Raw genomic sequence first — 26373 nt, forward strand, 5'->3', positions numbered from 1 at the left:
AGTTGTAGTCCACAAACAGCGGGAGGGCCCAGTTTGCCCACCCCTGCTCTAACCACTACACCACGTTGGCTCTCTCTGGTTAAAAGGGGGGGTCAGGGGTGGAGGAGAAGTGTCCCTCTCTCAAGCGAATGCAGTGAAGGGGGCTCTGGAGCATGTGTCCGAGGCGGGGCGGAGAGAGACAGATTGCGCTCCAGCAAGTACGTGAGGTCGGAGAGGGAGGGAATCGTACTGTCCTCAGCTAACCATGACGCCACGGCTTGTGCTCCAGCAGTCGATCGCTCGGAGATATTTTGTTGCTGATCCCCCCCACCGTTCCCTTACGCCTCTCTCTCTTTTATTTCTCCACGGCCTTTCCGACGCCAAGGTCACCCTCCCTCCCTCCGCCTCCCAACCCTTGCCCACAATCAGATCCCTCCAGCCGGCCTCAACCTTCTCCAGAGGAGGCAGAACGGGATGAAAGCAGCCGACACAGAAAGGGTGGGGGGGGCGCATGGGGCAGAATCCACCCAAGACCCCTGCCCTGACGCACTCCAAAAGGCCATTTCGCAAGGACAGTTCCAATGCTCGGGCTTTTGGCAAACCAACCGTTGGGGAGAAGGCCTTGTCTTTGGGCCAGCCTGAATGGCTAGACTGGTCGTTCCCCATCCCGGTTCCTCCAGATGTTGGTGAACTACAATCCCCAGCACCCCCAGCGACAATGTATTGTGCCTGGGAATGCTGGGAGTTGTAGTCCAGCCACACCTGGAGGAGGAACCCTGGTTGGGGACCACTGGAATGGGTCTTCCTTTCTTCAGGGTCCAGCTCCCTCCCCGGGCTCACTGGAGGTCAAAACTAGTGACATTCACAAGCAGGGAGGAGAAGTCATACGACCCACAACCTGGCAGAGTTCAGGATCAGAGTTTACTAGTGTCAACATCTTACAGGCAGAGTTAAATTGACCCAAGCCCACAGATTTCCACAGGATGAAAGATACAATCCTATACACCAGGGATTCTCAACGTTGGGTCCCCAGATGTTATTGGACTTCAACTCCCATAATCCCCAACCAAAGGCCACTGGGGCTGAGGATTATGGGAGTTGAAGTCCAATAACATCTGGGGACCCAACGTTGAGAATCCCTGCTATACACCATCACCCAAAGTACAACAAAAAAAAACCCCACCCCATTTTTTATTGGGTCTATGTGAAGCATCAGCCAAAGCTGGACAGGAACATAGGAAGCTGCCTACCGAGTCAGACCATTGGTCCATCTAGCTCAGTATTGTCCACCCAGACTGGCAGCAGCTCTCCAAGGTTTCAGCTCCTTTCCTTTTTGGATGGGGACACAGCCCCTAAAAACCAGGCCCATCCCCCCCCCCATCACACCCACAGGGAAGTTAGACGTAGACCATTTTTCCTTCCGAGCATTTGCTCCATGGGGAGCAAGCAGCAGCCACGTGCCAGACCGAGAGAGGCAGGCCTTTCTGGGGCAGAGGGTTGTCATGGCAACGGCATCTGCTCTGGTCCAGGCCTCCCCTCCTGGGAAGGCCGAAGGAGAAGGGAGGTTGACCTGTGGCTACCATTCATTTTTAATGCGGGTTCATGCACACACTGAGGGGGGTGAGGAATGAACTGTAGCCTCGCGTCACTCAAAACTGGCTTTGCAGAGGACTGGGGGGGGGGGTTGCCACCACACCTATGTCTTTATTAACACCATGCTGGTGCCCATTCGGTCGCTTCCCTGTCGTTTAAGATTGGTGGAAGAGCCTTTTCTTGAGGTCCTCACTGTATGAGGCATAAATTGGTGAACCGACAGTGCCGGGCAGCCTTTCCATGAAGTGAGGCGAGGCGAGGCGGTTGCCTCAGGTGGTGGAATACTGGGGTGGCAAAAAGAGACCTCTGCCACCGGAACAGTTCCTTGGGCCTAATCTAAGCTTCTTAAGGCATCTCTCTCCTCAGACTCTTGACGAAGGGGGCTGCCGGCAACTTTCCCTCCTCCCTGCCCCCTGTGCCACTTTCAGAGCTTGCAAGGGTCCGTTTTGAAATGGGGCTAACCTCCAAGGTTGTGGGGCAAGGCAGCATTGGGCGCTTAGCCTCCACAAAACCTTCGGCCATCCCGGCCTCCTCGGCTGTCACTCCGAACGGGGCAGAAACCTCTTCCGAGTTCTCCATTTCAGAAATCAGCACAAAGATGTGCGTTTCAGGAACTCTTCAGAGAGAGAGGGATGGGTATAGGTTCGTTTTTAAGATGGCGGCTTGTAGGGTTAGTTGCTGTCTTAACATCATCCTCGGACTTTTGGAGCTACGATGAGCATATTTTATGTGTGTGTCCTATTGGTTTTATCGAGCGTTTTAATAGGCAATAGACTCTATTTTTGCGAGTTGGTTAACTTTGTTCCATAGATTTTTCTATACCACCTGGTCACTAAGAACAACCATGCCCTTAGCTAAGCAGGGTCCACCCTGGTTGCATCTGAATGGGAGACTTGATGTATGAGCACTGGAAGAGATTCCCCTTAGGGGTGGAGCCGCTCTGGGAAGAACATGTAGGTTCCAAGTCCCCTCCCTGGCAGCATCTCCAAGAGAGGGCTGAGAGATATTCCTGCCTGCAACCTTGGAGAAGCTGCTGCCAGTCTGGGTAGACAATACTGAGCTAGATGGACCAAGGGTCTGACTCAGTATATGGCAGCTTCCTATGTAAGGTGGTAGGAGCCGAGAGCCAAGTGAGGCTGGGATGGGGCTGATGAGATTCGGGGCTCTGAGCCCTTCATTGGGGGGCCCTGCCCCACAGGCCACCCCCTAATGAAGCCCCTGCCCACCACCTCTCCGTTACTCCTACCCAGAGCATCGCACAGTCACTGCCGCTGTCGCTTACACGCCTGAGTCCCCGATTTGATGTTGCCGAGACATTACATCATGGTCTCATCTTTCCCCAGGGAGGGGAAATAGGGCGGGAGCGAGCAGGAGAAATTGAGAGGGTGGGCTTGTATGTTTAAGGCTCAGGTGTGCGAGTCTTGGCCGAAAGCTCATCTTCATGCAGAAGATCCCCTTGTTTAAAATCAGAAACGATTATTCATTACGCCACCAGGCGTGATTCGCAGCCGGGTTAACTCTTTGCGGGGTATGCTTCCGCCCCGCTGCACAATCTGTCGTGAGCATTTCAGCAGGGGGCATGGGGGGTGGGCGGAGAAGGAAAGCGAGTGCCCATTTCTTATAGGGAGTAAAGGAAGATGGAGAAGCTCCCCAAACAGCAACAGCCAGCGAGATGGCTTGTCAGCAGAAATCCTTGTCTGTCAAAATGTGCTAAGCATGGGGAATATATACTGTATTTACCTAAATATAGTAAAGTGTGCCGTCGAATCGGAGTTGACTCCTGGTGACCACAGAGCCCTGTGGTTGTCTTTGGTAGAATACAGGAGGGGTTGACCATTGCCTCCTCCCGCACAGTATGAGATTATGCCTTTCAGCATCTTCCTCTATTGCTGCTGCCCAATATAGAGGTTTCCCATAGTATGGGCAACAGACCAGTGGCGATTCGAACCGGCAACCTCTGACTTGCTAGTAAAGTCATTTCCCTGCTGCGCCATTAGGTGGCTTTTACCTGAACGTCAGTCGACTCAAAATTTCAGACGATCCCCCTTTGAAAATCCCCCTGCTTTTTAAAACGATCCCCCAGCTTTTTAAAATTGTCTGTTTTAATTTTATGGTTGATTTTAAATTGTTGAATTGTCTTGACTTTTAATTGTTTTCTGTTAACCACCCAGAGACGAAAGTTTGGGCAGTATAGAAGTTTGATAAAAAAAGATAGATAGATAGATAGATAAAATATAAATTATATCTGTATTTACCTGAAAGGGACTCTGGATTTATGATGAGCCCACCAGACCACCCCCACACTTTTCTAACACCAAAAAATTTGGGCGGGGGGAACCTTAGGATTCAGATAAATACGACACTGAAAAAAAATGAAAGACAGTTTTGGCACTGTTAGAGCCTATTTCGAACCAGTCTTTGTTCTGGTTTGAATATGTATATACTGCTTTTCAACAAATGTTCTCAGAGTGGTTTAGACGGGTAAGGGAGATGGTTCCTTGTCCCAAAAGGTCTGGATGGCTTCAAAAAGGCAAATCTATGGAGAACAGGTCAATCAGTGGCTACTAGTCCGGTGGCTATAGGCCACCACCAGCCTCAGAGGCAAGATGCCTCCGAATACCAGTTGCAGGGGAGCAACAGCAGGAGAGAGGGCATGGCCTCACCCCCTGCCTGTGGGCTTCTCAGAGGCATCTGGTGGGCCACTGTGGGGAACAGGATGATGGACTAGATAAGCCTTGGGCCTGATCCAGCCAGTGGTGTTGTTCGGGGCCGAGCCTCCACAGCCCCTGGGGCTCCCAAAATCCTCTTTAGTCTGTCCTGGGTGATGTGGTCACCCGACAAAGCATGATGATGCTTAATTTGCAGGGGGGTGGCTTCTAAAGGCCTTGAGGTCCAGGCTCCAAAATTACCCAGGTGCACCTCTGGATCCAGCAGGGTTGTTCTTATGTCCACAATCTATAAAGGTAGACACCAGCAACAGTCATGGAGGGACATTGTGCTGGGGCTGGATATGGCCAAATGCTCCCCACCACTACAAAAAAAAAAGAGAGAGAATCCTCACTTTTAAAAGGAGTCTCCTGTCTCAGTTATCATGGGCTGACTGAGCAAAGAGGTCAAAGTTGCTGCCTGTTGATGCTTTTTATGGACATTCATCTATTGAGAGCCCAGTCCATAGTAAGTAGACAATCCATTAAAATGGACTTTGTCCAGAATTTGTGCATCGGAACCAACTTCAGTTGTCCCTGCCTTCCGTTTCAAAGACAGGTGTTTGGAAAAAAATGAGGCCTTGGGAAGCAGCAAAGAGCGTGTTGTTTTGTGGAAATACAATGGAAATACCAAGTGTTTTGTTTTCCAAACATATCCCAGCAGAAAACTGAAAATATTGTGTCAAGCAACCACAAAATAGCATCAGTGATCTGTTTCCCAAAGCCTTATTTAGTAGTATACCTGGTGTATGTTATTCCACTCGAGGAGAGCTGGTCTGGTGGTAGCAAGCTTGAATTGCCCCCTTTGCGAAGCAGGGCCCAACCCTGGTTGCATATGAATGGGAGGCTATATATGTTTGAGCCCTGTAAGATCTTCCCCTTAGGGGATAGGGCCCGTAGCTCAGTGGAAGAACACCTGCATGCTTGCATGCAGATGGTTCCAAGTGGCCTCCCGGGCACCTCCGAGATAGCATCTCCATTCCTCTATATCTATGTAAGCCACTTTGGGGACTTTTGTTGAAAAGCAGGATAGAACTAGTGGTCACTTTTGCATCTTTTATCTCATGGTTCCATCTGCAAGGATGCGATTCTGCGACGACTGCTCACGCTCAAGCGGGTGCAGGATTCCAGATATGCCATTGAGAATTGGCATCAACCATACGCCTTAAATTCCTCGCAGCCGCCACGCAGACTTGTGAACAGGACCAATATTTATATCCCTGTAGCCGGCACGTGTGAGTGGGCCATAGGATCTTGGGGGATTCGCCCTTGACGGCTGGTGGCTGCTCAGAAGCCCTGTGGCTTTTGCGTCCCATCCCGGGCTGAGTGGTTGTGAGCGATGCTGCTGCGCTTCATTCCGAGCGGCTTCACAAGGCAGGCCCTAAAGCGTTGGGCCGACAGCAAGCGGCGGGGGGGGAGGAAGCCAGCTGCGGAGATGCAGTCACTCGGGTGAGCAGGGCGGAAGGCTGCCGCACCCGTCACCTGCGCCTCCCCGCCAGCGAGATCAAGGCCTCCCGCCCTCTTGCTTCCTCGAAGGGGTTCTGGCTTCTGCCGAGCTTTGCATCTGTCTCTCGGCAGACCCAGATAACCCGATGGTGTCGGGCCCCGTTTGCTCCGGCGGCCGTGATGGAGAGACAGATTTCGCCCCAGGGGAGAAACTTGGATGCTCTCCGCTGGGAGGATGCAGGAAGGGAGGAGCTGGTCTTGTGGTAGCAAGCGCGAGTCGCCCCCTTTGCTAAGCAGGGTCCACCCTGGTTTGATTTTGAATGGGAGGCGTGGGTGAGCAACGTACGGCATTCGGGGATGGGGCCGCTCGGGGAAGAGCACCTCCATGGTTGCAGGCAGAAAGTTCCAAGAGCCCTCCCTGGCAGCATCTCCGGATCGGACTGGGAGAGACTCCTGCCTGCAGCCTTGGAGAAGCCGCTGCCAGTCTGGGTAGACAATACTGAGCAAGATGGACCAAGGGTCTGACGCAGTATATAGCGACTTCCAATTTCCTAGGAAATTTCCAAGGTCCCCCATTCCTACTATGCGCGGAAACACACCAGCCAAGTTAGACCCAGTGCTTTGGAGCCGGGCACTTTCCAGAGTAGCTGCGGCAAAATGCTTCCGTTCAGGCAAAATTGCCTTCGAAACGTAAATAGCAGGGGGAGCAGTCTCGCGGAAACTAACAGCCCGGGGGGGGGGGGGGACCAGCAACTTTTTAACGCCGGATACACGACGCCCTAGCACTATCTCACGGCGATCAAATCCGAAACAAGGCCTCCGGAATGTGACCGGCAACCTGCTGTCCGCGTCGGGACTGCGGTGTCACAACACAGGAAGTGTGGAAGCACACTTTATTCTTGATTTTATTTAAAATATCCCCAAGATCTGCCGTGACCCCATTGCAGGGTGGAATCTGGAAAGCGTCCTGGCCAGCCAAACGGATCTGTCAGCGCCACCTCCTCCGCCAACGGGCCTTTCACTGGGGAAAGCACTTTGTGTGGCTCATGTTAGCTGACAGGTCTGTTTACTCTTGGCCTCCTTCCCACTTGGCCTCCTTCCCAAGCCCACATGTGCTGGCTGCCACATGTGAGCAGAGGCGGCACTGGAGCTGAGAGAGCTGGTTCACCGGGGCCTGAGACCATCTATGGGAGACCTCGTTACACAGGGGGTGAACCTGGGGGTCACCACACCCTAACAGTGCAACGGCATTCCCGTTGGCTTCAAAAAGACACCCGCGCCTTAGCATCACAAACCCCTGCCGCTTACAGATATGTGGCTTAATCATGCCTACAAGCGTCCACATCAAATCCTGTGAGATGTTCAAGTAAGGTCCAGCAGAACTCCCCGCTACCCCACAAAATGAACCAGTAAGTTAGGAACATAGGAAGCTGCTGTATAGCGAGTCAGATCTAGCTTTGTATTATCTACTACACTGACCGGCAGCAGCTTCCCGGGATTTCTGGAAGCTGCTGTATAGCGAGTCAGATCTTTTTTTTTTGCAAATTAAATTTTTATTGATTTTAACAATATTCTTATTAACATTCACAACAAATAAACAAATATGGACTTCCCGCTCACACCTCTTCGTGAATCATCAGCTATAAAATTTACCTTTGCTATAATAATAATTCAAAACATAGATTTAAACCTTACAAACACAATTTTATAGTGAGTCAGATCTAGCTTTGTATTATCTACTACACTGACCGGCAGCAGCTTCCCGGGATTTCTGGAAGCTGCTGTATAGCGAGTCAGATCATTGGTCCCTCTAGCTTTATATTATCTACCACACTGACCGGCAGCAGCTTCCCAGGGTTCCAGTGCCGGAGCTTTTCCGAGCCCCACCCCCTTGGAGATGCCAGGATTTGAACCGAGGACCTTCTCCAGGCAAAGCAGATGCTCTGCCCCCGAGTTATAGATGCTCCTAAGAAGCTTCTTTGTTAGACGATTGGTCCGTCTTGGTCAGTACTGTGCACTGACTGGCAGCAGTCCTCCACGTTTTCAGGCAAGTGTCTTTTGCAGCCCTCCCTGGAAATGCTGCCGGGGTTGAACCTGGGTCCTTCTGCACGCAAGGCAGATGCTCTGCCACCAAGCTACGGTCCCGTCCCCTAGCCCCCTTGAGTCCTGTTACTATAAACTGCCTTCAGCCTGCCTCTGCGGATTTCCTAAGCATCCTTTCCTCGGGGAGACATTACTTGGGACTTGCCAGTGTGGACGTAACCCAAGGGGTCTCCTTGGAAGTTGGCGCCGCCCTTTGGGGCTGCGACTTTGACGAGCCCGAGGCCCTCGCCGACAAGCTGACGTTCTCCCACTTTTTCTCGGCAGTTCTCCAAGGAGAAATACATCCTCGACTCGTCCCCCGAGAAGCTTCACAAGGAGCTGGAAGAGGAGTTGAAACTCAGCAGCACAGATCTGCGCAGCCATGCCTGGTATCACGGGCGCATTCCCCGGGAGGTAAGGTAGAACTCGGAACAGAGGACGCTGCCTTATACTGTGTCAGACCCTTGGTCCAGCTAACTTAGTATTGTCTACACTGACTGGCAGAAGCATAAGAACAGCCCTGCTGGATCAAGCCCAAGGCTCATCTAGTCCAGCATCCTGTTTCACACAGTGGCCCACCAGATGCCGCTTGAAGCCTACAGGCAGGAGTTGAGGGCTTTCCCTCTCTCCTGCTGTTACTCCCCTGCAACTGGGTCTCAGAGGCATCCTGCCTTTGAGGCTGCAGATGGCCTGTAGCCCTCCAGCTAGTAGCGGATGATAGACCTCTCCTCCATGGAGTTATCCAAACTCCTCTTCAAGCCATCCAGGTTGTTGGCTGTCACCACATCTCGTGGCAGAGAATTCCACAAGCCGATTATGCGTTGTGTGAAAAAGGACTTCCGTTTGTTGGTCCTAGATTTCATAGGAACATAGGAAACTGCCTTCTACTGAGTCAGACCCTTGGTCTATCTAGCTCAGTATTGTCTTCACAGACTGGCAGTGGCTTCTCCAAGGTTGCAGGCAGGAATCTCTCTCAGCCCTATCTTGGAGAAGCCAGGGAGGGAACTTGGAACCTTTTGCTCTTCCCGGAGTGGCTCCATCCCCTGAGGGGAATCTCTTCCAGTGCTCACACATCAAGTCTCCCATTCATATGCAACCAGGGCAGACCCTGCTTAGCTATGGGGACAAGTCATGCTTGCTACCACAAGACCAGCTCTCCTGGCTATCAATTTCATGGGATGACCCCTGGTTCTAGTGTTATGTAAGAGGGAGAAGGATTTCTCTCTATCCACTTCCTCCACCCCATGCATGGTCCCATGCATGATTTTTAGACCTCTACCATGTCTTTCTCTTTTTTCTAAACTAAATAGCCCCGGCTGATGCAGCCAGGATTTCTCATATGTCTATGCCACTGTAAAGAGAGGGGAGAACCTAAAACCTCGCCGGCCTTAGTCGGAGGAAAGGGGGTTATTTTGGGGAAGGGCTATAGCTCAGTGTTGGAGAACCTGCTGTGCACGCAAAAAGATCCCAGGTTCGATCCCTGGCAGCATCTCCAGTTAGGACAGGGGAAGACTGCTGCCTGAAAACCTGGCAAACTGCTGCCAGTCAGTGTAGGCAGTATTGGCCTAGATGGACCAGTAGTCTGACTCAGTATAAGGCTGGTCTGGCGGTAGCAAGCATGACTTGTCCCCTTAGCTAAGCAGGGTCCGCCCTGGTTGCATATGAAAGGGAGACTAGAAGTGTGAGCCCTGAAAGAGATTCCCCTCAGGGGATGGAGCCACTCTGGGAAGAGCAGAAGGTTCCAAGGTCCCTCCCTGGCAGCATCTCCAAGATCGGGCTGAGAGAGATTCCTGCCTGCAACCTTGGAGAAGCCGCTGCCAGTCTGTGAAGACAATACTGAGCTAGATAGACCTATGGTCTGACTCAGTATATGGCAGATTCCTATGTTATGCTGCTTCATAAGAGCATTTATAGCTCAGTGGTAGAGCATTTGCTTTGCAGGTACAAGGTCCCAGATTCACTCCCTGGAGTGTCAGCATCTCCAGGAAGCGCTGGGTAAGACCCCTGTCTGAAAAGCCAGCGTGGTGTCATGGTTAGAGTGCTGGACTAGGAGCGGGGAGACCCGGGTTCAAATCCCCATTCAGCCATGAGACTTGCTGGGTGACTCTTTGGGCCAGTCTCTTCTCTCTCAGCCTCACCTACTTCACAGGGTTGTTGTGAGGAGAAACTTCAGGATGTAATACTGAAGCTCTGGGCTCCTTGGAGGAAGAGCGGGGTATAAAATGTAAAAGTGAAAGGAAAAGTAGGAGTAAATCTGAAGAGCTGCTGCCAGTCAGTGTAGACCAGGGATTCTCAACGTGTGGGTCCCCAGATGTAACTGGACTTCAACTCCCATAATTCCCAATCAAAGGCCACTAGGGCTAGGCATTATGGGAGTTGAAGTCCAGTAACATCTGGGGACCCACACGTTGAGAAACCCTGGTGTAGACAATCCTGAGCTAGATGGACCAATGGTCTGACTCAGTCAAAGGCCGCTTCCTGTGTTCCTAGCTGTCCGGCCGGAAAGTGGGCTATAAGAATCGGGATTCTGAGCCATTCAAGCCCTGCCAGTTTGCCAAGCGGGCCTTAAAAACTCCCTCCTCTGCTCCGGCAGGTGTCGGAGAGCCTGGTCCAGAGGAACGGTGACTTCTTGATCCGGGACTCGCTCACCAGCCTGGGCGACTACGTCCTCACCTGCCGCTGGCGCAACGAGCCCCTCCACTTCAAGATCAACAAGGTGATGGTCAAGACCAGCGAGGGCCGCACCCACATCCAGTACCTCTTCGAGCAGGAGAGCTTCGACAACGTCCCGGCCCTGGTGCGCTTCTACGTGGGCAACCGGAAGCCCGTCTCGGAGCTGAGCGGCGCCGTCTTCTACTGCCCCATCAACCGCACCTTCCCCCTGCGCTACCTGGAAGCCAGCTATGGGCTGGCCAACGGGAAGCACAGCCACTCGCACAGCCACTCCAGCCAGAAGGGGGCCCACATCAAGCGCCGGAGCATCACCATGACCGACGGGCTGACGGCCGACAAGATCACCCGCGGCGAGGGGTGCCCGACCAGGTGACACATCCGCCCGTTTGCCGACTCACTCAGGGCCCTGCGATTTCGCCTCTTAGTGGGGAGAGCCGGTCTTGTGGCCGCGAGCATGCAGGGTCCGCCTTGGTTTGCATTTGGATGGGAGACCACGTGTGAGCACGGCAAGATATGCCCCTTAGGGGATGGGGGGCTGTCGCTCCGTAGAATCTTTCCCAGGTTCAGTCCCTGGCGGCATCTCCAGATAGGACTGGGAGGGACTCCTGCCTGCCACCTTGGAGAAGCCGCTGCCAGTCAGTGTAGACAAGACTGAGCTAGGTAGACCAGTGATCTGACTCACTTCTCTAAGATGTCAGTAATCAGGAAGACTGGATCGTTTTAAAACGGCTGTGCATTTATTCTGAGACTCACTAGTGGGTGGCTCTCTCTGGGCTCAACATATGGGGGCTATTCACATGACCAAAATGACCTAGCTGCACCTCCGAGTATGGCTCCACCTTAAGAGATTTTCGGAGCCATGATGCCAGCTTGCCTCTCTCTCTCTCTCTCTTCCTTTTCTTAGCGTCTCGCTACCACACCACCGGGACATCATCCGGAACTGTGCGGTCAGCGTGGACCAGATCCAGGACCTCCACTCGCCCATGTCCCCCATCTCCGAGAACCCCGCCACGCCAGCCTACAGCACGGGTAGGCAAGACTGAACCACCCACTGAGAGTCGAGCTGCTGCTCCGCATATGAAAGACGGCGGTGTGGAGGGATTCAGAAAATAGCCAGGGGCTCCTGAGGAGGAAGCACGGTGCGAGACCTTTGCCCTGATGCGCGGAGCGTAGCTTTTGACACGGTGCCTTCTCGAATCAGACAGCCTGTGTGCATCCCACAGTCCCCCTTGGATGTTACAATACACCTTCATTAAGTAACAGCCATGCTTCGATGGAGTGTGCAAACCACTTAACACTTCACATTTATAAAGGGGAAATAAGGAGGCAGTGTGGTGGAATGGTTAGAGTGTTGGACTAGGACCGGGGAGACCCGAGTTCGAATTCCTTCCAGCCATGAAACCGCTGGGTAACTCTGGACCAGTCACTTCTCCCTCCCTCCCTCCCTCCCTCTAACACCTACCAGCACAGGATTGTTGTGGGAATGAACATAACCATGTGTCCCACTCTGGGCTCCTCGGAGGAAGAGTGGGATATACATCATACATCATCCTTGATTACAGCCACAGACCAGCATAGAGAGGGATATACCCTGTTTCCCCGAAAGTAAGACCTACCCCGAAAGTAAGACCTAGCAGTAATTTCTGATGTACCGCTAATTGCCCTAGTGCGTTTTTTTGGGCTAAAATTAATATAAGACACTGTCTTATTTTCGGGGAAACACGGTAGATGTAAACTGGTTGGCTTCCGTGCTGGAGACAGAATGCTGGACTCTTCCTTGGTCTGATCTAATCAAACAGCTTTGATGTTTTTAGTTAAGCAGGGTGGTGGTGGTGGGGGGAGTAATACAGGCCAGGTTTTATTGGCCCCAAATTCTGTTGGGTGAAACTGACGTATTGCACAAAACCCTTTAAATTTCTTAAGAGCAGTTCTAGCTCTTATAGCTGCAGAGCCAAACTAAGACACAGGGCAGTGTCTGATGATATCTTGAAGTCTGAGGGTGTGGGGGGGAGCAGATTGCAAAAATTTAAAGGGGGGGGGGTGCCTAAATGCTCTGCAAACATTTTTGCTAGTCCTGGTGAGTGGGTCATCTAGACTCTGCCTGTACAAACCAGATTTATTCTCAATCTCCGGACTGTTCCTTTCTTGCTGAAATCCATCCCAAAAAGCATTGCACAATTTTGGAAAACTTCTCAGTCCCTGACAAAGAATGAAACACGCTCCTAGATGCCCTTTTGGCTAATAATATGCACTGTTCTGATAAAAAGACTTGCGTCCCCTGGTGCAGAAGTCCCAGCGATTGCAAACGTACACAGGACACATCACCTTGTTGCTGTCCTAACTTGCGGCCTTGCATCACGGCATGTGCCTGCAGCATGTCCTGTCTATAGATCTTATCTGATATCTATTTCTGAAAGTCCGAAGAATGTTATGATCCTTGTGGACGCATAACCGGAGCACCTGAGAGGGTGAGTGGGAGGTACTGGCAGACTCAGGGTGACTCATAAGTGTTAAAAACATCTGACCAAAAATCCAAGAGGGTCAAAAAAAAAAAAAAAAAAAAAGAGCCACCCAAACTGCCAATAGAACCCCTGTTAACTTGGCAAAGAGGCACCTTTTAACATGGTGATTCTCTTTATTTAGCAGCGGGGAGAGTAACTGGCCCTGTCCACCCCCAGCACAGTACCTCCAGTGACTGTTGCTGGTGTCTATCTTACATTTCTTTTTTTATTGTGAGCCCTTTGGGGACAGGGATCCATTTTATTTATTTATTATTTTTCTGTGTAAACCGCCCTGAGCCATTTTTGGAAGGGTGGTATGGAAATTGAATCAATAATAATAATAATAATAATAAGAAGAAGACAATGGGATGGAATGTTTGTGGGTTCCAAGGGCAGTTAACAAGCAAGAGGGTGCAGCTAATGGAACAAGGTGAGGGGGAGGAAGATGTGAGCAAAAAGGGCAGAAAGTTTCTCCACTTGAAAAACAGTCCCTCAAGGCAGTCACAACAGGTAGGAATGCAGCTGGGAGTGAGCAACGGTGCTCTCCCACACGCACAAATCCAGAGGAGAGAAAATAAAATTTGCATATGAAGTCAGACCCAAGTTACAGCAGGGACCTTTGTTGCTAACTTTTGCTTTTTTTACTATGCTCAGTTGACACATGCACACCAGGGATATTTCTCTCTCTCCTCTCTTTGCAGTTACACGGCTAAAACCGCAAGCCAGTCAGGCAAGCAATGGCATTGCCCCATCATCCCCGGTCATCAGGAGATCCAGCGAGCCACAGCTCAGCCAAGGGAACAATGGCAAGGCCGACCAGCCGGACAGCACCCACTCCACCCCTTCCCACGGATACTCCCGGGCATCTCCTTCCCCCTCCGTGAGCAGCTACAGCGATCCAGACACGGGACATTATTGCCAGCTCCATCCCCCTTCCCCGGTCAACTGGGACCGGCCGACGCAAGACGGGAAACCCACCCCAGCCAAGAGCTACGTGGAGAGGCTGAAGGGGGACGAGGCCCAGCGGGGGATCGTGCTGAACGGCTCCGAGGTGGGACCCAGGAAGAGGCCCGAGCTGGACGGCTTCGTCGCCCCGACAGTGGAGAAGGCCTCCTCCTTCAACCCCGCCATGTTCCGCTCTCTGCTGATCCCGTTGGAGAACAAGCCCTTGGAGATGGCGGTGCTCAAGAAGGTCAAAGAGCTCCTGGCCGAGGTGGACGCGAAGATCCTCGCCAAGCATGTCACCAAAGTCGATTGCCTGGTACGGGATCTTTGGAGTGCTCTGGCGGTAGCGAGAGTGAATTGTCCCCTTTGCTAAGCAAGGTGGATGAGTTGACTTCCTGCCAGGTATCCCCCTTAGGGCAGGAATTCCCAAGCAACGGTGCTCCAGATGTTGCCAAATACAACTCCCATCGTCCCCAGCTACAACTTATTGTGGCTGGGGATGACGGGAGTTGTAGTTCAGCAATATCGGGCGCACCACTGGTCGGGAACCCCTACCCTAAGGGGATGGGGCTGTTGTTCAGTGGAAGAGCTTGTCCTTGTGAGGATTTTTGGAGCCCTCGATTATTCCTGGTTGCAGGGATTTTGGAGGTGTCAAAAATCTCTTACAGCTTCTGTCTTGCCGGCAAAAGGTCCCAGGTTCACTCCTTGGCGACATCTCCAGGTAGGGCTGGGTGAGACTCCTGCCTGAAACCTTGGGATGCTGCTACCAGTCCGTGTAGACCAGGGATTCTCAGCGTTGGGTCCCCAGATGTTATTGGACTTCAATTCCCATCATCCCTAGCCCCAGTGGCCTTTGGCTGGGGTTTATGGGAGTTGAAGTCCAATAACATCTGGGGACCCAACGTGGAGAATCTCTGGTGTAGGCAATCGTGAGACAGATGCACCAAGGGCCTGAATCAGTAGGAGGCAGCTTCCTATGCTTCTCCAAGAGGTCAGTTCATGACGGCCAAATCATTTGCATTTCAAAGAACCGTTCACTTATTTCGGGACTTGCTAGGGGATGGCGCTCTCTGGGTTCAACATCTGGCTTGGGATATTGGTCCTCCCGTCCGTTGGCTCAAGTACCATCGTGCACTGCCAAGGGAGTCCAAGGGGGGAATGATGCCAGATCCATCCCCAGAGCCCCTCCGTTCTTGGCTGGTCCGGAGCGACCCCCTTATCGGTTCCTCCCAGGCCTGAGCTGGCAACGTTCCTGCCTTGAGACGATGGTCCAGAGCCCATCCCCACACATTTCGCGCAGCTGCCGCTGAGCCGGGGCAAGTTGGAGGACCCTCCTCCTCCCCCCCCTCCATCCCAGGAGGGATTAAACCCGCTTTCGCTCTTTGTCGCAGGTTGCTAGGATACTGGGCGTTACCAAGGAGACACAGAGGCTCATGGGAGTGAGCTCGGGGATGGAGCTCCTCACCCTGCCACATGGACACCAACTCCGGCTGGATCTGCTGGAAAGGTACCCTGCAAGGGGTCAGCCACAAGGGCAATGGGGGAACGGGTGGGGAGTGGCCGGGGACCTCTCGCAACCCACCAGGCTCAGTCATTCCCCCCCACGGCTCTCCACAGGCAGGGCCATGCTTTATTTCAAGGGCAGGAAGGATGTCGAATTTGGCACACACGGCTCAGACTTCCACATGGAGAATCTAAGCTTGCATTAATAATAAAAATAATTATTTTTAAAAAAAACAAGCTTCTAGTCCTTAAGACTGATTTGGTAGGCTTAAAAATGTGGGGGAGCAATGTGCCTGCCGCAGGGAGGACTCTCAATGGGTAGCGGGCGCTCCCTCCAAAAAAGAGATATTTCCTGCTCCCCTCTCCATCAGACTGGAACATGACAGCAAGTTGCCAGACAATGCAGTCATATATTATGGTCTTTTCAAATAATCAATTCGAGCTAGAGGTCATCTGTTGATTAAAGAAGCCTTACTCACTCCTCGGCTCCAGAGCAAGCCGCAGAGGCCAATGTAGCCAGGTAGGGAGAAGATTCCTCTAGCCCAGGGATTCTCCACGTTGGGTCCCCAGATGTTATTGGACTTCAACTCCCAGAATCCCCAACTAAAGGCCACTGGGGCTGGGGATGATGGGAGTTGAAGTCCAATAACATCTGGGGACCCAACGTGGAGAATCCCTGCTCTAGCCTCACCTGAGCCAGGCCAGCCCCTTTGGACTACAACTCCCAGAATCCCCAAGCAGAAGCCATTGCAGCTGGGGATTCTGGGAGTTGTAGTTGACAACATCTGGGAATCCCTCTACGAGGGGACACTGGTCATCTCCTCTGAAGATTCCTGGGGGCCCGTTACCGACCTCTCTCCCCACCCCAGTCTTTGCTGCCACGTGGCCTTGGACAGGAAGAGGAAATTAAATTGGAAAGCGGACTGGGAGGTTTGGCCAAATGAAGTGATGTTGTTGCAAATTCAGAAGTGCAAGCACCCTCCATGACAGTCCCCCCCCCCCATGGCCCACCCCAACCGCCAGAGAAGCCAAGGAAAACTGAGTTCAGCCCGAGGAGACACAGAGACTGGTGCCTAGAGCGCCCGTCTGACAGGGGAATCCCCCAATGCAATGTGCATGGCATGTTGCATTGTGGGATACTTGGAGGCCGGGACAACAAGTCCCAGTCCCGGATCTCTCCACCCTGCACTGTGCTTCATGGAGCAGGGCTGCTTGTGCGGGAGCACGGAGCGTGCTCCCACCACCAAGCTCTGGATCATCTGTGGGGCCGGTAAGCTCTCTGGAGCCTTCGCCCACCTGCCCCCCCCCCCACCCGCTCTCGGCGATGGTGAGAATCACCCCAGTACTTGGACTCTGGCCCATTTTCAGAATCCGCTCGAGAGCGCCCAGCAAGTTCCATCAATAAGGGAAATAAACTCACATCCATTACTGTACCTCTATACGTATCAAATGTACAGCAAAACCCTCACTCCCCGAAAAGCGTTCCCTTCCACCCCCTTGGCTCCCCCTAACGAGCTGTTCTAGGGTTGCCCCTGGTCTGATGTGGGTCACCAGCCACTGAAGCGTCCCACATGGCCCAGAACTAGTGACGGTCTTGCAGTGGGTCTGAAGGTCGAGTTGCTGGGAAAGCCCATGTCCGGAAGTGCCTTCTCTCCCCACCACACCCCGGCTCCTGTTTTCCTTGTGGACTCACTTTCTCTCTCTCCCGCCCCCACCTTAGGTTCCATACCATGACCATCATGATTGCTGTGGATATTCTGGGTTGCACGGGAAGCATGGAGGAGAGGGCGTCCCTTCTCCACAAGACCATCCAGTTGGCCGCTGAGCTGAAGAGCCCGATGGGCAACATGTTCAGCTTTGCCGCCGTGATGAACGCGCTGGAGATGACCCAGGTACTGGTCAACAGCTGGGCCACGGGCCCTCGCATCCCCACCATGGCTTGCGTTTTTGTGGGTCCGGTTCTCAGAAATCCCACAGACCATCAGCGTAGACCAGGCCTGCTCAACTCGGGCCCCCCAGCTGTTTTGGGACTACAACTCTCACAATCCCCAGCCACAGTGGCCAATAGCCAGGGATGATGGGAGTTGTCGGCCAACATCTGCAGGAGGGCCAAAGTTGAGCAGCCCTGGCGTAGCCAACGTCTTGCTATGAAAGAGGAGATCCTGTCCTCCGGTATCTCTAGACAGTGTTTCCTCCCATAACCAAGCTACTCTTGACCCCATTCACAGTGGCCACAAGCATCATGGGTGCTGCTTCCCTTCCTGGGCCCGAGCATTCCCAGAATGCTCCAGTAAGAATTTAGATACTGGAACCTTGGAGAGGCGGCCATGAAAGAAAGTGAAGCAGGCCACTTGGTCGGTGGTGGGTCAGCGGTCGGGGGCAGCACAGCAGGCCCAACACCCGATGGATGGGCTGCAGAGGAAAGCAGGCGAAATGGTGCCACAGAAGAGGCAGAGAAGGAAAGAGATGCAGGAGGAGGGAGGGAGGAATTGGAGTGTGTGTGGGGAGGATTCTAACAGGCTCCTGATCTCAATCAATCTGTATTACAGTCATAGACCAGCATAAAGTACAAGGCAAGGATGATTTCAAGCAGGAAGAGGCTTCACACACAATAGGCATAAGGCACCGTTTTATAGTATTAATTTTAGTTTTTATTCCTTTATTAAGTTACTATTGTAACTGTATTAGTTTTTGCTGGTCAAGGACTGAAATAAAGATTTGAATGAGGATGGTGGCGGGGGGAGATTTAGGGAAGGGTTAGGGTATCATTTGGTACTCCACTTCAGGCAGCAAAGTGTCGCAGGCCGGCACTGAATGAGTCCAATGGCCCGGCTCCTTTCCGCAGTATATAGGTCGTCAGAGCCAGCATGGCGTAGTGGCTACAGTGTCGGACTAGGGAGACCCGAGTTCAAATCCCTATTCAGCCATGAAACACACTGGGCGACTCCGGGCCAGTCCATTCTCTCTCAGTTTCGCCTACCTCGCAGGGTTGTTGTGGGGATAAACACAACCATGTTCCTTGGAGGCAAAGCAGGATATAAAGGAACCAACCAAGCATCCCCACAGACACACCAGCATAGCCGGCTTGCCCTGTGCCGCCACCCCCCCCCCCCCCCGCAGCCAGGACCGCAGTCACGTCACGTATTTCCTTTTCTGCTCCCTTCCCAGATCTCGCGGCTGGAGCAGACCTGGATGGTTCTACGCCAGCGCCACACCGAAGGTGCCATCCTCTACGAGAAGAAACTGAAGCCTTTCCTGAAGAGCCTGAATGAAGGCGATGGTAAGCACTCCCTAACCCCACCTAGCATTATACTAGATTTATACCTGAGCCATTTTGGAAGGGCAGGATAGAAGCTGCATAAATAAATATTAAAATACGAGCACTGGGAAAGCAGTCGGAGATTGGAGGTTAGGTCAACTCCCAGAATCCCCAACTAAAGGCCACTGGGGCTGGGGATTATGGGAGTTGAAGTCCAATAACATCTGGGGACCCAACTTTGAGAATCAGGTGCATGGCCATCCATACAAGGAAGAGGCTTGCCCAAAAAAGTTCAGGGAACTTTTACAATCCGCTCCAAACACAGTGCTACTGTGCCATCTACTGGCGGCTTCATGAACTACAATGTAAAACCTTTGACCAAAACTTGCTCATGAAAGTTAATTTTGTTCCGGAATATGAAACCGTTCTCAAGATGTAAAACAAAACAAACAAAATCTGGAAATCACAGTATCAACAAGCCGTCTTGTCATAATGGTCAGTCCATAACAACACGTAAAATATTGTGCTCCATTAACAGAGGCACAGTGTCCGTGTTATAGGAAGTGATAGTGCTACTCTGACCTGTGCTGATCAGACCTCTCTTGGAACACTGTACCCAGTTTGAGGGGGTTGTAGATTCCATTAAGAGCCCTTCCAGCTCAGATTAATCCATGCATTGGATTAGACAAATTCACAGGGGCTCGATTGGCCTAGGTGGAGCCTCCATCTTCAGAGCCAGCCTTCCACTAAATACCAGCCACTGGAAGTTTAACAGAAAGAGAGCACTGTTGCCTTCACGGGCCTGCTTCATGGGCTTTCAGGAGGCACCCAGTTGGAGGCATCCAGTTGGCAGAGTGGGACGCTGCACTAGATACTGTATTTACCGGAAAGTAAGACTAGGTTCTCCCCCAAGTTGTTTGATGTTAGAAATTGGGAGGTCATCCTAAGTTCAGAATCCTCTTCCTTTCCGGCATATACAGGTATACCCTGTATTTTTCTAGGAGGGTCCTCAAATTCAGGGTGGTCTTCTATTCGGGGACGTGCGGTAGCTCTGTGGTCTTATTAACACGCTCCATTTCTTCTTCCAGAAGGACCCCCCTTGTCCAATACGACCTTCCCTCACATTGTGCCCCTTATCACCCTCTTGGAACGTGACACAGCCCTTCCGGACAACCCGGAGCCCTGGGAGAACTTGGACAACGGGGTCGAGGTTGTGATGGCCCACCTGGAAGCCGCACGCATGGTGGCTCACCATGGGGGACTTTACCACACCAACGCAGAAGTAAAACTGCAGGGTAAGCGGAGGTCTGATTGGGGCCCAAATGGAGCCTGGGACACGTCCCTGGGGTCGTGCCCAATGCATAGTACAGGATGAATGATACACCTTGCCGTCTCTGTTTTCTCACTGAATACACAATAGCAGCGGAGGATGCGGCAACGTCTAGGGCAGGGGTGCTCACGCTTTTAAACCCCTAGAGGCCATTCAACTAGTGAAGTGCTTGTTCAGGACCATTAATAATAGCAGTGCTTAATCGAGCACTTCTAATTGCTCAAAGCACTCTGCGAACAATATATCAATCCTGGTCTACGCGTGCAGCAGACGTAGGTAGCAAACGGATTGTCCCACTTCTGGACATACTTAAGAGTGGCACTTGTGAATACGAAGACGACCATTTATACACCACTTTTCAACACAAGTTCCCAAATACATTGTCTTAATTCTGGTGGCTATATATAGGCTCTCTGCCCCCAAATGGCTCCCAATAAAATAAAATAAAAACGGAAACAAGATAAACACCAGCAACAGCCATTGGAGGGATGCTGTGCTGGGGATGGATGGGGCCAGTTGCTCTCCCCCTGTTAAATAAAGAGAATCACCAATTTTAAAATTTGCCTCTTTGCTCAGTTAGTAGAGGAATGCTCCCCTGGGTAAACAAAACGAAACTCCTTGCAAACGGCACCAACAACACTAGCAAAGTTCCAAACTAGCCAGCTCACTGTTATGCTAGTTTTCTACTTGCAGGGATTTTTATTATTATTATTATTATTATTTAGATGTAGGGAAATATTCAAAAATATCCGCCACTTGCAAATAGTGACTGGCAAACCAAAGTAAACAAACACACAGAGTTAAAACAAACATGCAGTTAAGGACACATTACAACAAAACAGAAACATTAAAAAAAAATACACTAAAGGCAAAATACAAACATCTTAAGAAGCCTGGGTGAACAAAAAGTTCTTCACCTGCTGTCTAAAGGAATCCAGTGATGTCAATTACATTTATGAATATCATATTATGAATATTACATTACATTACAAGGATATCAAGAATCTGCAACTACTACCAACAGATGATCAATGAACTTTCGAGAATGTATCAAAGGACAAGCCCTTTTGAATGGCATGATATACAAATGATACCTTGGCCACGTATGGTGGTATAACTCACTCTGGGCCAGATTTGTTCCTTGCCATCTGAAAATACCTCCCAAGTTAAGGGCCGCTATAAAAACATTCCCCTTTAACAGGAAACTCTTATTTATATGAACATGAATAGACTGAATCAGGTTTTACTCAGTCTTTGACCAGATACAACGGAGCACACGGCTCTCAACCAATCTCCCCTCTAACAAGGATTCCCAGATGTTGCTGACTACAACTCCCAGAATCCCCAGCTGCAATGGCTTCTGCTTGGGGATTCTGGGAGTTGTAGTCCACAACATCTGGGAATCCCTGTCGGAGGGAGCACTGCTTTCAACTGTTACAAATAGCAAATTACTACATGAAGAGACTAAAAGCTGGTATATGAACCAACAGCTGTAGATACTGGACCAAAAGGAAAGTGTGCTGAACATCTCTGAGGCAAAAATATTATTCATTTACACACTACCAGTCTCTGTCTAACATATCATGCTAGAGCTGTGATTTGATCCCATCAAGACATTGTTTAATATGGGAACACAGGACATTTTAATTGTCTTAAATTCTGACTCCACAAAAGCCCCAGAAAGCCATGAGCATATGCAAAAGTCTTCAAGACTCAAGATTTCAGGAGTTCCAGCTGCTTTAAAGGAAACCCTGGGATATTAAATTAGTGGGAAGATCAGTGAGATTATTCACCCACAAAGTATGTCCAAGCCATACCAAAACCAGGATGAAGATTCAACCACATACCACACCTGAACTTCACAGGGATGGGGGGGGGGGAGAACGCTTTTCGTCTCTAGACATCAACTCTCTTTCCTCTATTAAAGGCAAATTAATTCTTGCATCAGAATTTGTTCTCAGACCACAGCTGTTCAAGATCAAGTACAAAAAGGCAGCTTCATTTTAAGCACCGGAGGGAGGGGGGATTTAAAAATACTCCTGCACACAAGACACTTCTCAGCTCAGCTCCTACATAAGATATCTCCTTAGACCCATTTTACAACAAAACCAACTTGTTTCCATTGAGAAGCAGAGAAAAGTGAGGGGGACCCAACCAACCAAGGACAGGGGGAAAGAACCTTATAATTACTTTTAAATGAAGACACTGTGCTGGCACAGTCAAGCCTGACAAAAGAGGCAAGAGCGAATTACAGCTTCAAACCAAATCCATCTAACAGATATTAGCCAGCCATGAGAATAGGTGAACTTACTTTATTTATTTACGGTCAATGACCAAAAAATGGATAGACGATAGTGAATGACATAGCATAAAATCCTTAAAATTAAAACATAGTATGAACATATACCCCCAAATGGCAATTTTAAAAATTCACTTATAACTTTGAAGCTCTTATTCTAAAAGCCACATAACAGCACATAGCAACTATTTTGGAAATTGCTGAATCTTCATCGACTAATAAGTACTTTACAAAGAAATCTAATGCTATTATTTGTCTGCCCCCTGGGATTTTATTTTTTTACAGCAAACCTAGTACCAAAAACCCAGTTCTTTTTGAAGTTAGGAATGTGGGGGGGGGGAGAATTAGAGTTAGTGCTTTCTAGCTTTTTTTAGCAAACAACTTTAGCTACACACAGCTACATCAAAATACATGCATGCATAGATTATTCATATTCCTTACCTCATCTTTTCTGCCCCAGCAATAAGTTCTTGTTCCAATTGAATGCTTCAGTCAATGTTCATGCCAGATTTTTTCAGAGGAGAGGGGAACTTACCTCAGCTCCTCCTCCTCATTGACTAAATACAAAGGACCCTGGGAGATCAGCCTAGCTTGCTGGCAATTGGAGAGAACAGGTGTCTGTCAGCTCTTCTGACTGCTTTATTGGTTGAGAGCACTGGAAGCCCAATGCTTGAGGGGAGGGAACAGACAGATCCAGATTGGTGCTGGGGCAGTAAATATGCAATTTGGGGAGTAATTAGGGATGCTAATTAATGAAGTTGTGAGCTCTGGAGCCCACTGCTCTGCCTGAGGGTATCAGGAAAGATAAGAAAAGGAGTCCGAGGGAGTTATTTGTTGGCAAGCAGTGATAGTGAGAGAAAAGAAAGCAAGAAGCAGAGAGAATAGATGGCATGTTTGGCTGGAGGAGGGCTGACAAGAAGCCTCCCACGTCACCTGCCGCATGACAGAATACACGCAAGATGCCAGCTTGAATGGAGGATTCTAGCTATGGTGATCGGGCACCCTATTCCCTGCATTACCATGCAGTTTGCAGGCAGAAAGCATTCTGGGCTGATCTGTGTTGCTCTACAGCGCCACCATTGCAGATGGCCAAAGGGTGTTACTGCAGCTTTCAAACTTTTTGTTTAACCAGCTTAAGGGATTGTGGCGGACATAGACTTATCTAACTGGGCAGCATCTGACAGTCTCTCCACAACACTCTTGTTCCTACTGCAGGCTTTCAGCCACGGCCGGAACTCCTGGAGATCTTCAGCACGGAATTCCAGCTACGCCTCCTGTGGGGCAGCAGAGGCGCCGAGAGCAGTCAGAGCGAGCGCTATGAGAAGTTCAACAAGGTCCTCACAGCCTTGTCCCATAAATTGGAGCCAGCTGTGCGCTCTAGCGAACTGTAGCCCAGCAGGGCCAGCTCTGATCAAGACCAGCAAGGAAAAGGGCGGCCCCCAGTAAACCGCCAGCAGCTTCCTCTGCACTTCAGCCTTGGCAAGATGTTAGCCTTGTGCGGGGCGATGCTCTCAGGCTGGCACGGAGGAGCCCCAAGGCTGGTGTTTCTATCCGCAAATGCGATTAGAAATGCAGCAGCTAAAGCCAGGATTGGGCCATACTAAAAAAAGGCCTCTCTCTGCATGAGTCACTGACGATCAATGTACAGACCGTAAAGCAGATGGCTTCCTTCCTGGAGGAGTTGGCAAGGACATAGCTCTTCCTTTCTACCACCGTCACAGTCGTTGCCACCCTTGTGAGCAGGACAAAGATGTATTGCTGCAGCTGCTGCATCAACCAGACATCATTTAAGTAACCATTGGAGGATCTGCCTTCCAGGTTCCTAGCACAGCTTATGGCTGCTACAGAAACATCGAGCTCTGGGGGTGTCGGGGTGTAAGAACTCGGCCGCTTCAAACCTGGGCGTGACTGACTTTGAAGACTTATTGTTGCATTTTAGGCCAAGATGTAGAAATCTTCTGCCCCCAGTTAGCCACATTCTTCTTCAGACTCTCTCGGGTCTTTCGCCCCTCGTCAAAATTCACGGGAGCAAGGAGGCCTCTGTCTTACCCAGTAACTGTTGGCTCCTTGCTCGGATATCCACAGCAATCCCTGGTCCAAAGAGCAGAGCGTGGGAACTCCTCAGTGCCTCTCTCTAGAACCTGAGGAAGTAAGGTCTCCCTTTTCCAATCAGGTCACTATTTGGTCTGGCTTAGACCTACCTAGGTAGGTAAAGTTGTGCCGTCGAGTCAGTGTCGACTCGTGGCGACCACAGAGCCCTGTGGTGGTCTTTGGTAGAATACAGGAGGGGCGTACCATTGCCATCTCCCACACAGTATGAGATAATACCTTTCAGCATCTTCCTGTATCACTGCTGCCCGATATAGGTGTTTCCCGTAGTCTGGGAAACATCCCAGCGGGGATTCGAACCGGCAGCCTCTGGCTTGCTAGTCATTTCCCCGCTGCGCCTAACTACATGTGGGCAAATGGCCACTGCCAGCCCATATCTCTTCCCTTCCCATGGCTCTCCAATAATATCCCCAAGAGCCAGTGTGGTGTAGGGGCTAGAATATCGGACCAGGACACCTCAAAGTCAGGGTATACTCATCCATAAAATCCGCTAGCATGGGGCCAATCACCATCTCTCAGCCTATCCTACCTCACAGGGGTGTTGCAAGGCTAAAGTGGGTGAGGGGAGAGCCATTTTATGCCATTCTAAGCTCCTTTGAGGAAGAGTGGGATAGAAATGAAACAAAGGAAAGACAAGATGTGACAGAGTCACCTTCAGAAATACGTAATTGCTCTTGCATCACGTATTTCTTTCACCAAATGTTACGAGGAAGACATATAGGGAGCTATGGGGTTTGATGTCTGCCTTAATGTGCTTAAGGCTCTCAAGTTTAAACGGTGCCTATGTCCCTGTCTTCACTCTTGCAGTAAAAAAAGGTAGCATCATAAACTTGGCCTTCCTGGAGGTGCTCTTGCTTCAGTTGTTTCTTTGGTTCAAGAATCACAGCTACACATACAACCGTTCATCGATCTCAGACCTTTGTTTGCCTCTTATCTTTGGGGCCTTTTCTGTAAATAAAAGATCCACACTGGTGTGTGTGTGTGTATATATATATATATTTGTTTGTTGTAAATACTCGCCTCATTTTTTTGTCTTGTAAATTAATGTACATATACCATGGAGTGTCTCTCTTTTGGTTCTTGCATACAATAAACTTTTATGCTTTTTTCTTCAAGAAATGCTCTCCTGTATTTTTTCCAAAAGGCAAGGTCCACCTTTAAAAAGCAGACACAAAACTCAAAATGCTTGCTTGATCTGTTTGCTAGGTTTGGTGTGGAAATGCCCTCTTCCATATAAACCAAAGCCGGTGATGTTTGCCGTGTGAAGCTTTGGGGGCTAGAACTTCATGCTTTCGTACTTGCCTCATTGGGCCCCAATGATTCCAACAGACCAATATGATATGAAAAGGATATAATAAGGATATAACAACTACTGCTTTTCAACAAAACTTCTCAAACCAGTTTACACAGAAAAATAAGTAAGATAGTTCCCTGTAAAAATAAGTAAGATAATCCCCAAAAAGGCTCCCTATCTCCCCATAAAGAGAAATAATAAATAAATAAGATAAGATGGCTCCCTGTCCCGAAAGGGCTCACAATCTAAAAAAGAAACATCAGATAGACCCCAGCAACAGTCACTGGAGGGATGCTGTGCTGGGGGGTGGAGAGGACCAGTTGCTCTCCCCCTGATAAATGTAAGAGCATCACCACATTAAAAAAGGCACCTCTCTGCCAAGTTAGTCTCCCATTCATTATGCAACCAGGGCAGACCCTGCTTAGCTCAGGGGACCAGTCATGCTTGCTGCCACAAGACCAGCTCCCCTTCGCTTGCTTTCTCTCACTTATGCTACCTTTCAGTCCTGTTTCTTGCATTTTTATCCTATCCCTTCCCCTTATTTGCCATTTTCCTCCCTTGCCCCTCCAGCTAACACGCTCCTCCTCCGCCTAAAGGGCTTCATCTGATCCAGGAGGCGCGCGCACCTCAAAAGCCTTCCCGGGGTAAGCCACGC

General features: G+C 50.5%; 2 protein-coding genes across 4 annotated transcripts in view; one reads left to right on the top strand and one right to left on the bottom strand.

Moving 5' to 3' along the window:
- Positions 1 to 22896, bottom strand: part of CDK9 (cyclin dependent kinase 9) — an 84377-nt gene extending 61481 nt beyond the window's left edge. The window contains exon 1 of the mRNA XM_053282345.1: positions 22757 to 22896. Coding sequence (XP_053138320.1) covers positions 22757 to 22761 — 5 coding nt within the window. The 5' untranslated portion in view covers positions 22762 to 22896. The remainder of the gene's footprint in view (positions 1 to 22756) is intronic.
- Positions 1 to 25543, top strand: part of SH2D3C (SH2 domain containing 3C) — a 56468-nt gene extending 30925 nt beyond the window's left edge. For all 3 annotated transcript variants that reach the window (XM_053282337.1, XM_053282338.1, XM_053282339.1), the window contains 9 exons: positions 8091 to 8219; positions 10399 to 10847; positions 11383 to 11507; positions 13681 to 14240; positions 15316 to 15431; positions 17148 to 17319; positions 18596 to 18707; positions 19775 to 19981; positions 23531 to 25543. In XM_053282337.1, the coding sequence (XP_053138312.1) occupies positions 8091 to 8219; positions 10399 to 10847; positions 11383 to 11507; positions 13681 to 14240; positions 15316 to 15431; positions 17148 to 17319; positions 18596 to 18707; positions 19775 to 19981; positions 23531 to 23706 (2046 nt within the window). In that variant the 3' untranslated portion in view covers positions 23707 to 25543. The remainder of the gene's footprint in view (positions 1 to 8090; positions 8220 to 10398; positions 10848 to 11382; positions 11508 to 13680; positions 14241 to 15315; positions 15432 to 17147; positions 17320 to 18595; positions 18708 to 19774; positions 19982 to 23530) is intronic.
- The last annotated feature ends 830 nt before the right edge of the window (positions 25544 to 26373 follow it).

The sequence above is a fragment of the Hemicordylus capensis genome, chromosome 17 (genome assembly GCF_027244095.1).
Source record: "Hemicordylus capensis ecotype Gifberg chromosome 17, rHemCap1.1.pri, whole genome shotgun sequence".
Taxonomy (NCBI): Eukaryota; Metazoa; Chordata; class Lepidosauria; order Squamata; family Cordylidae; genus Hemicordylus; species Hemicordylus capensis.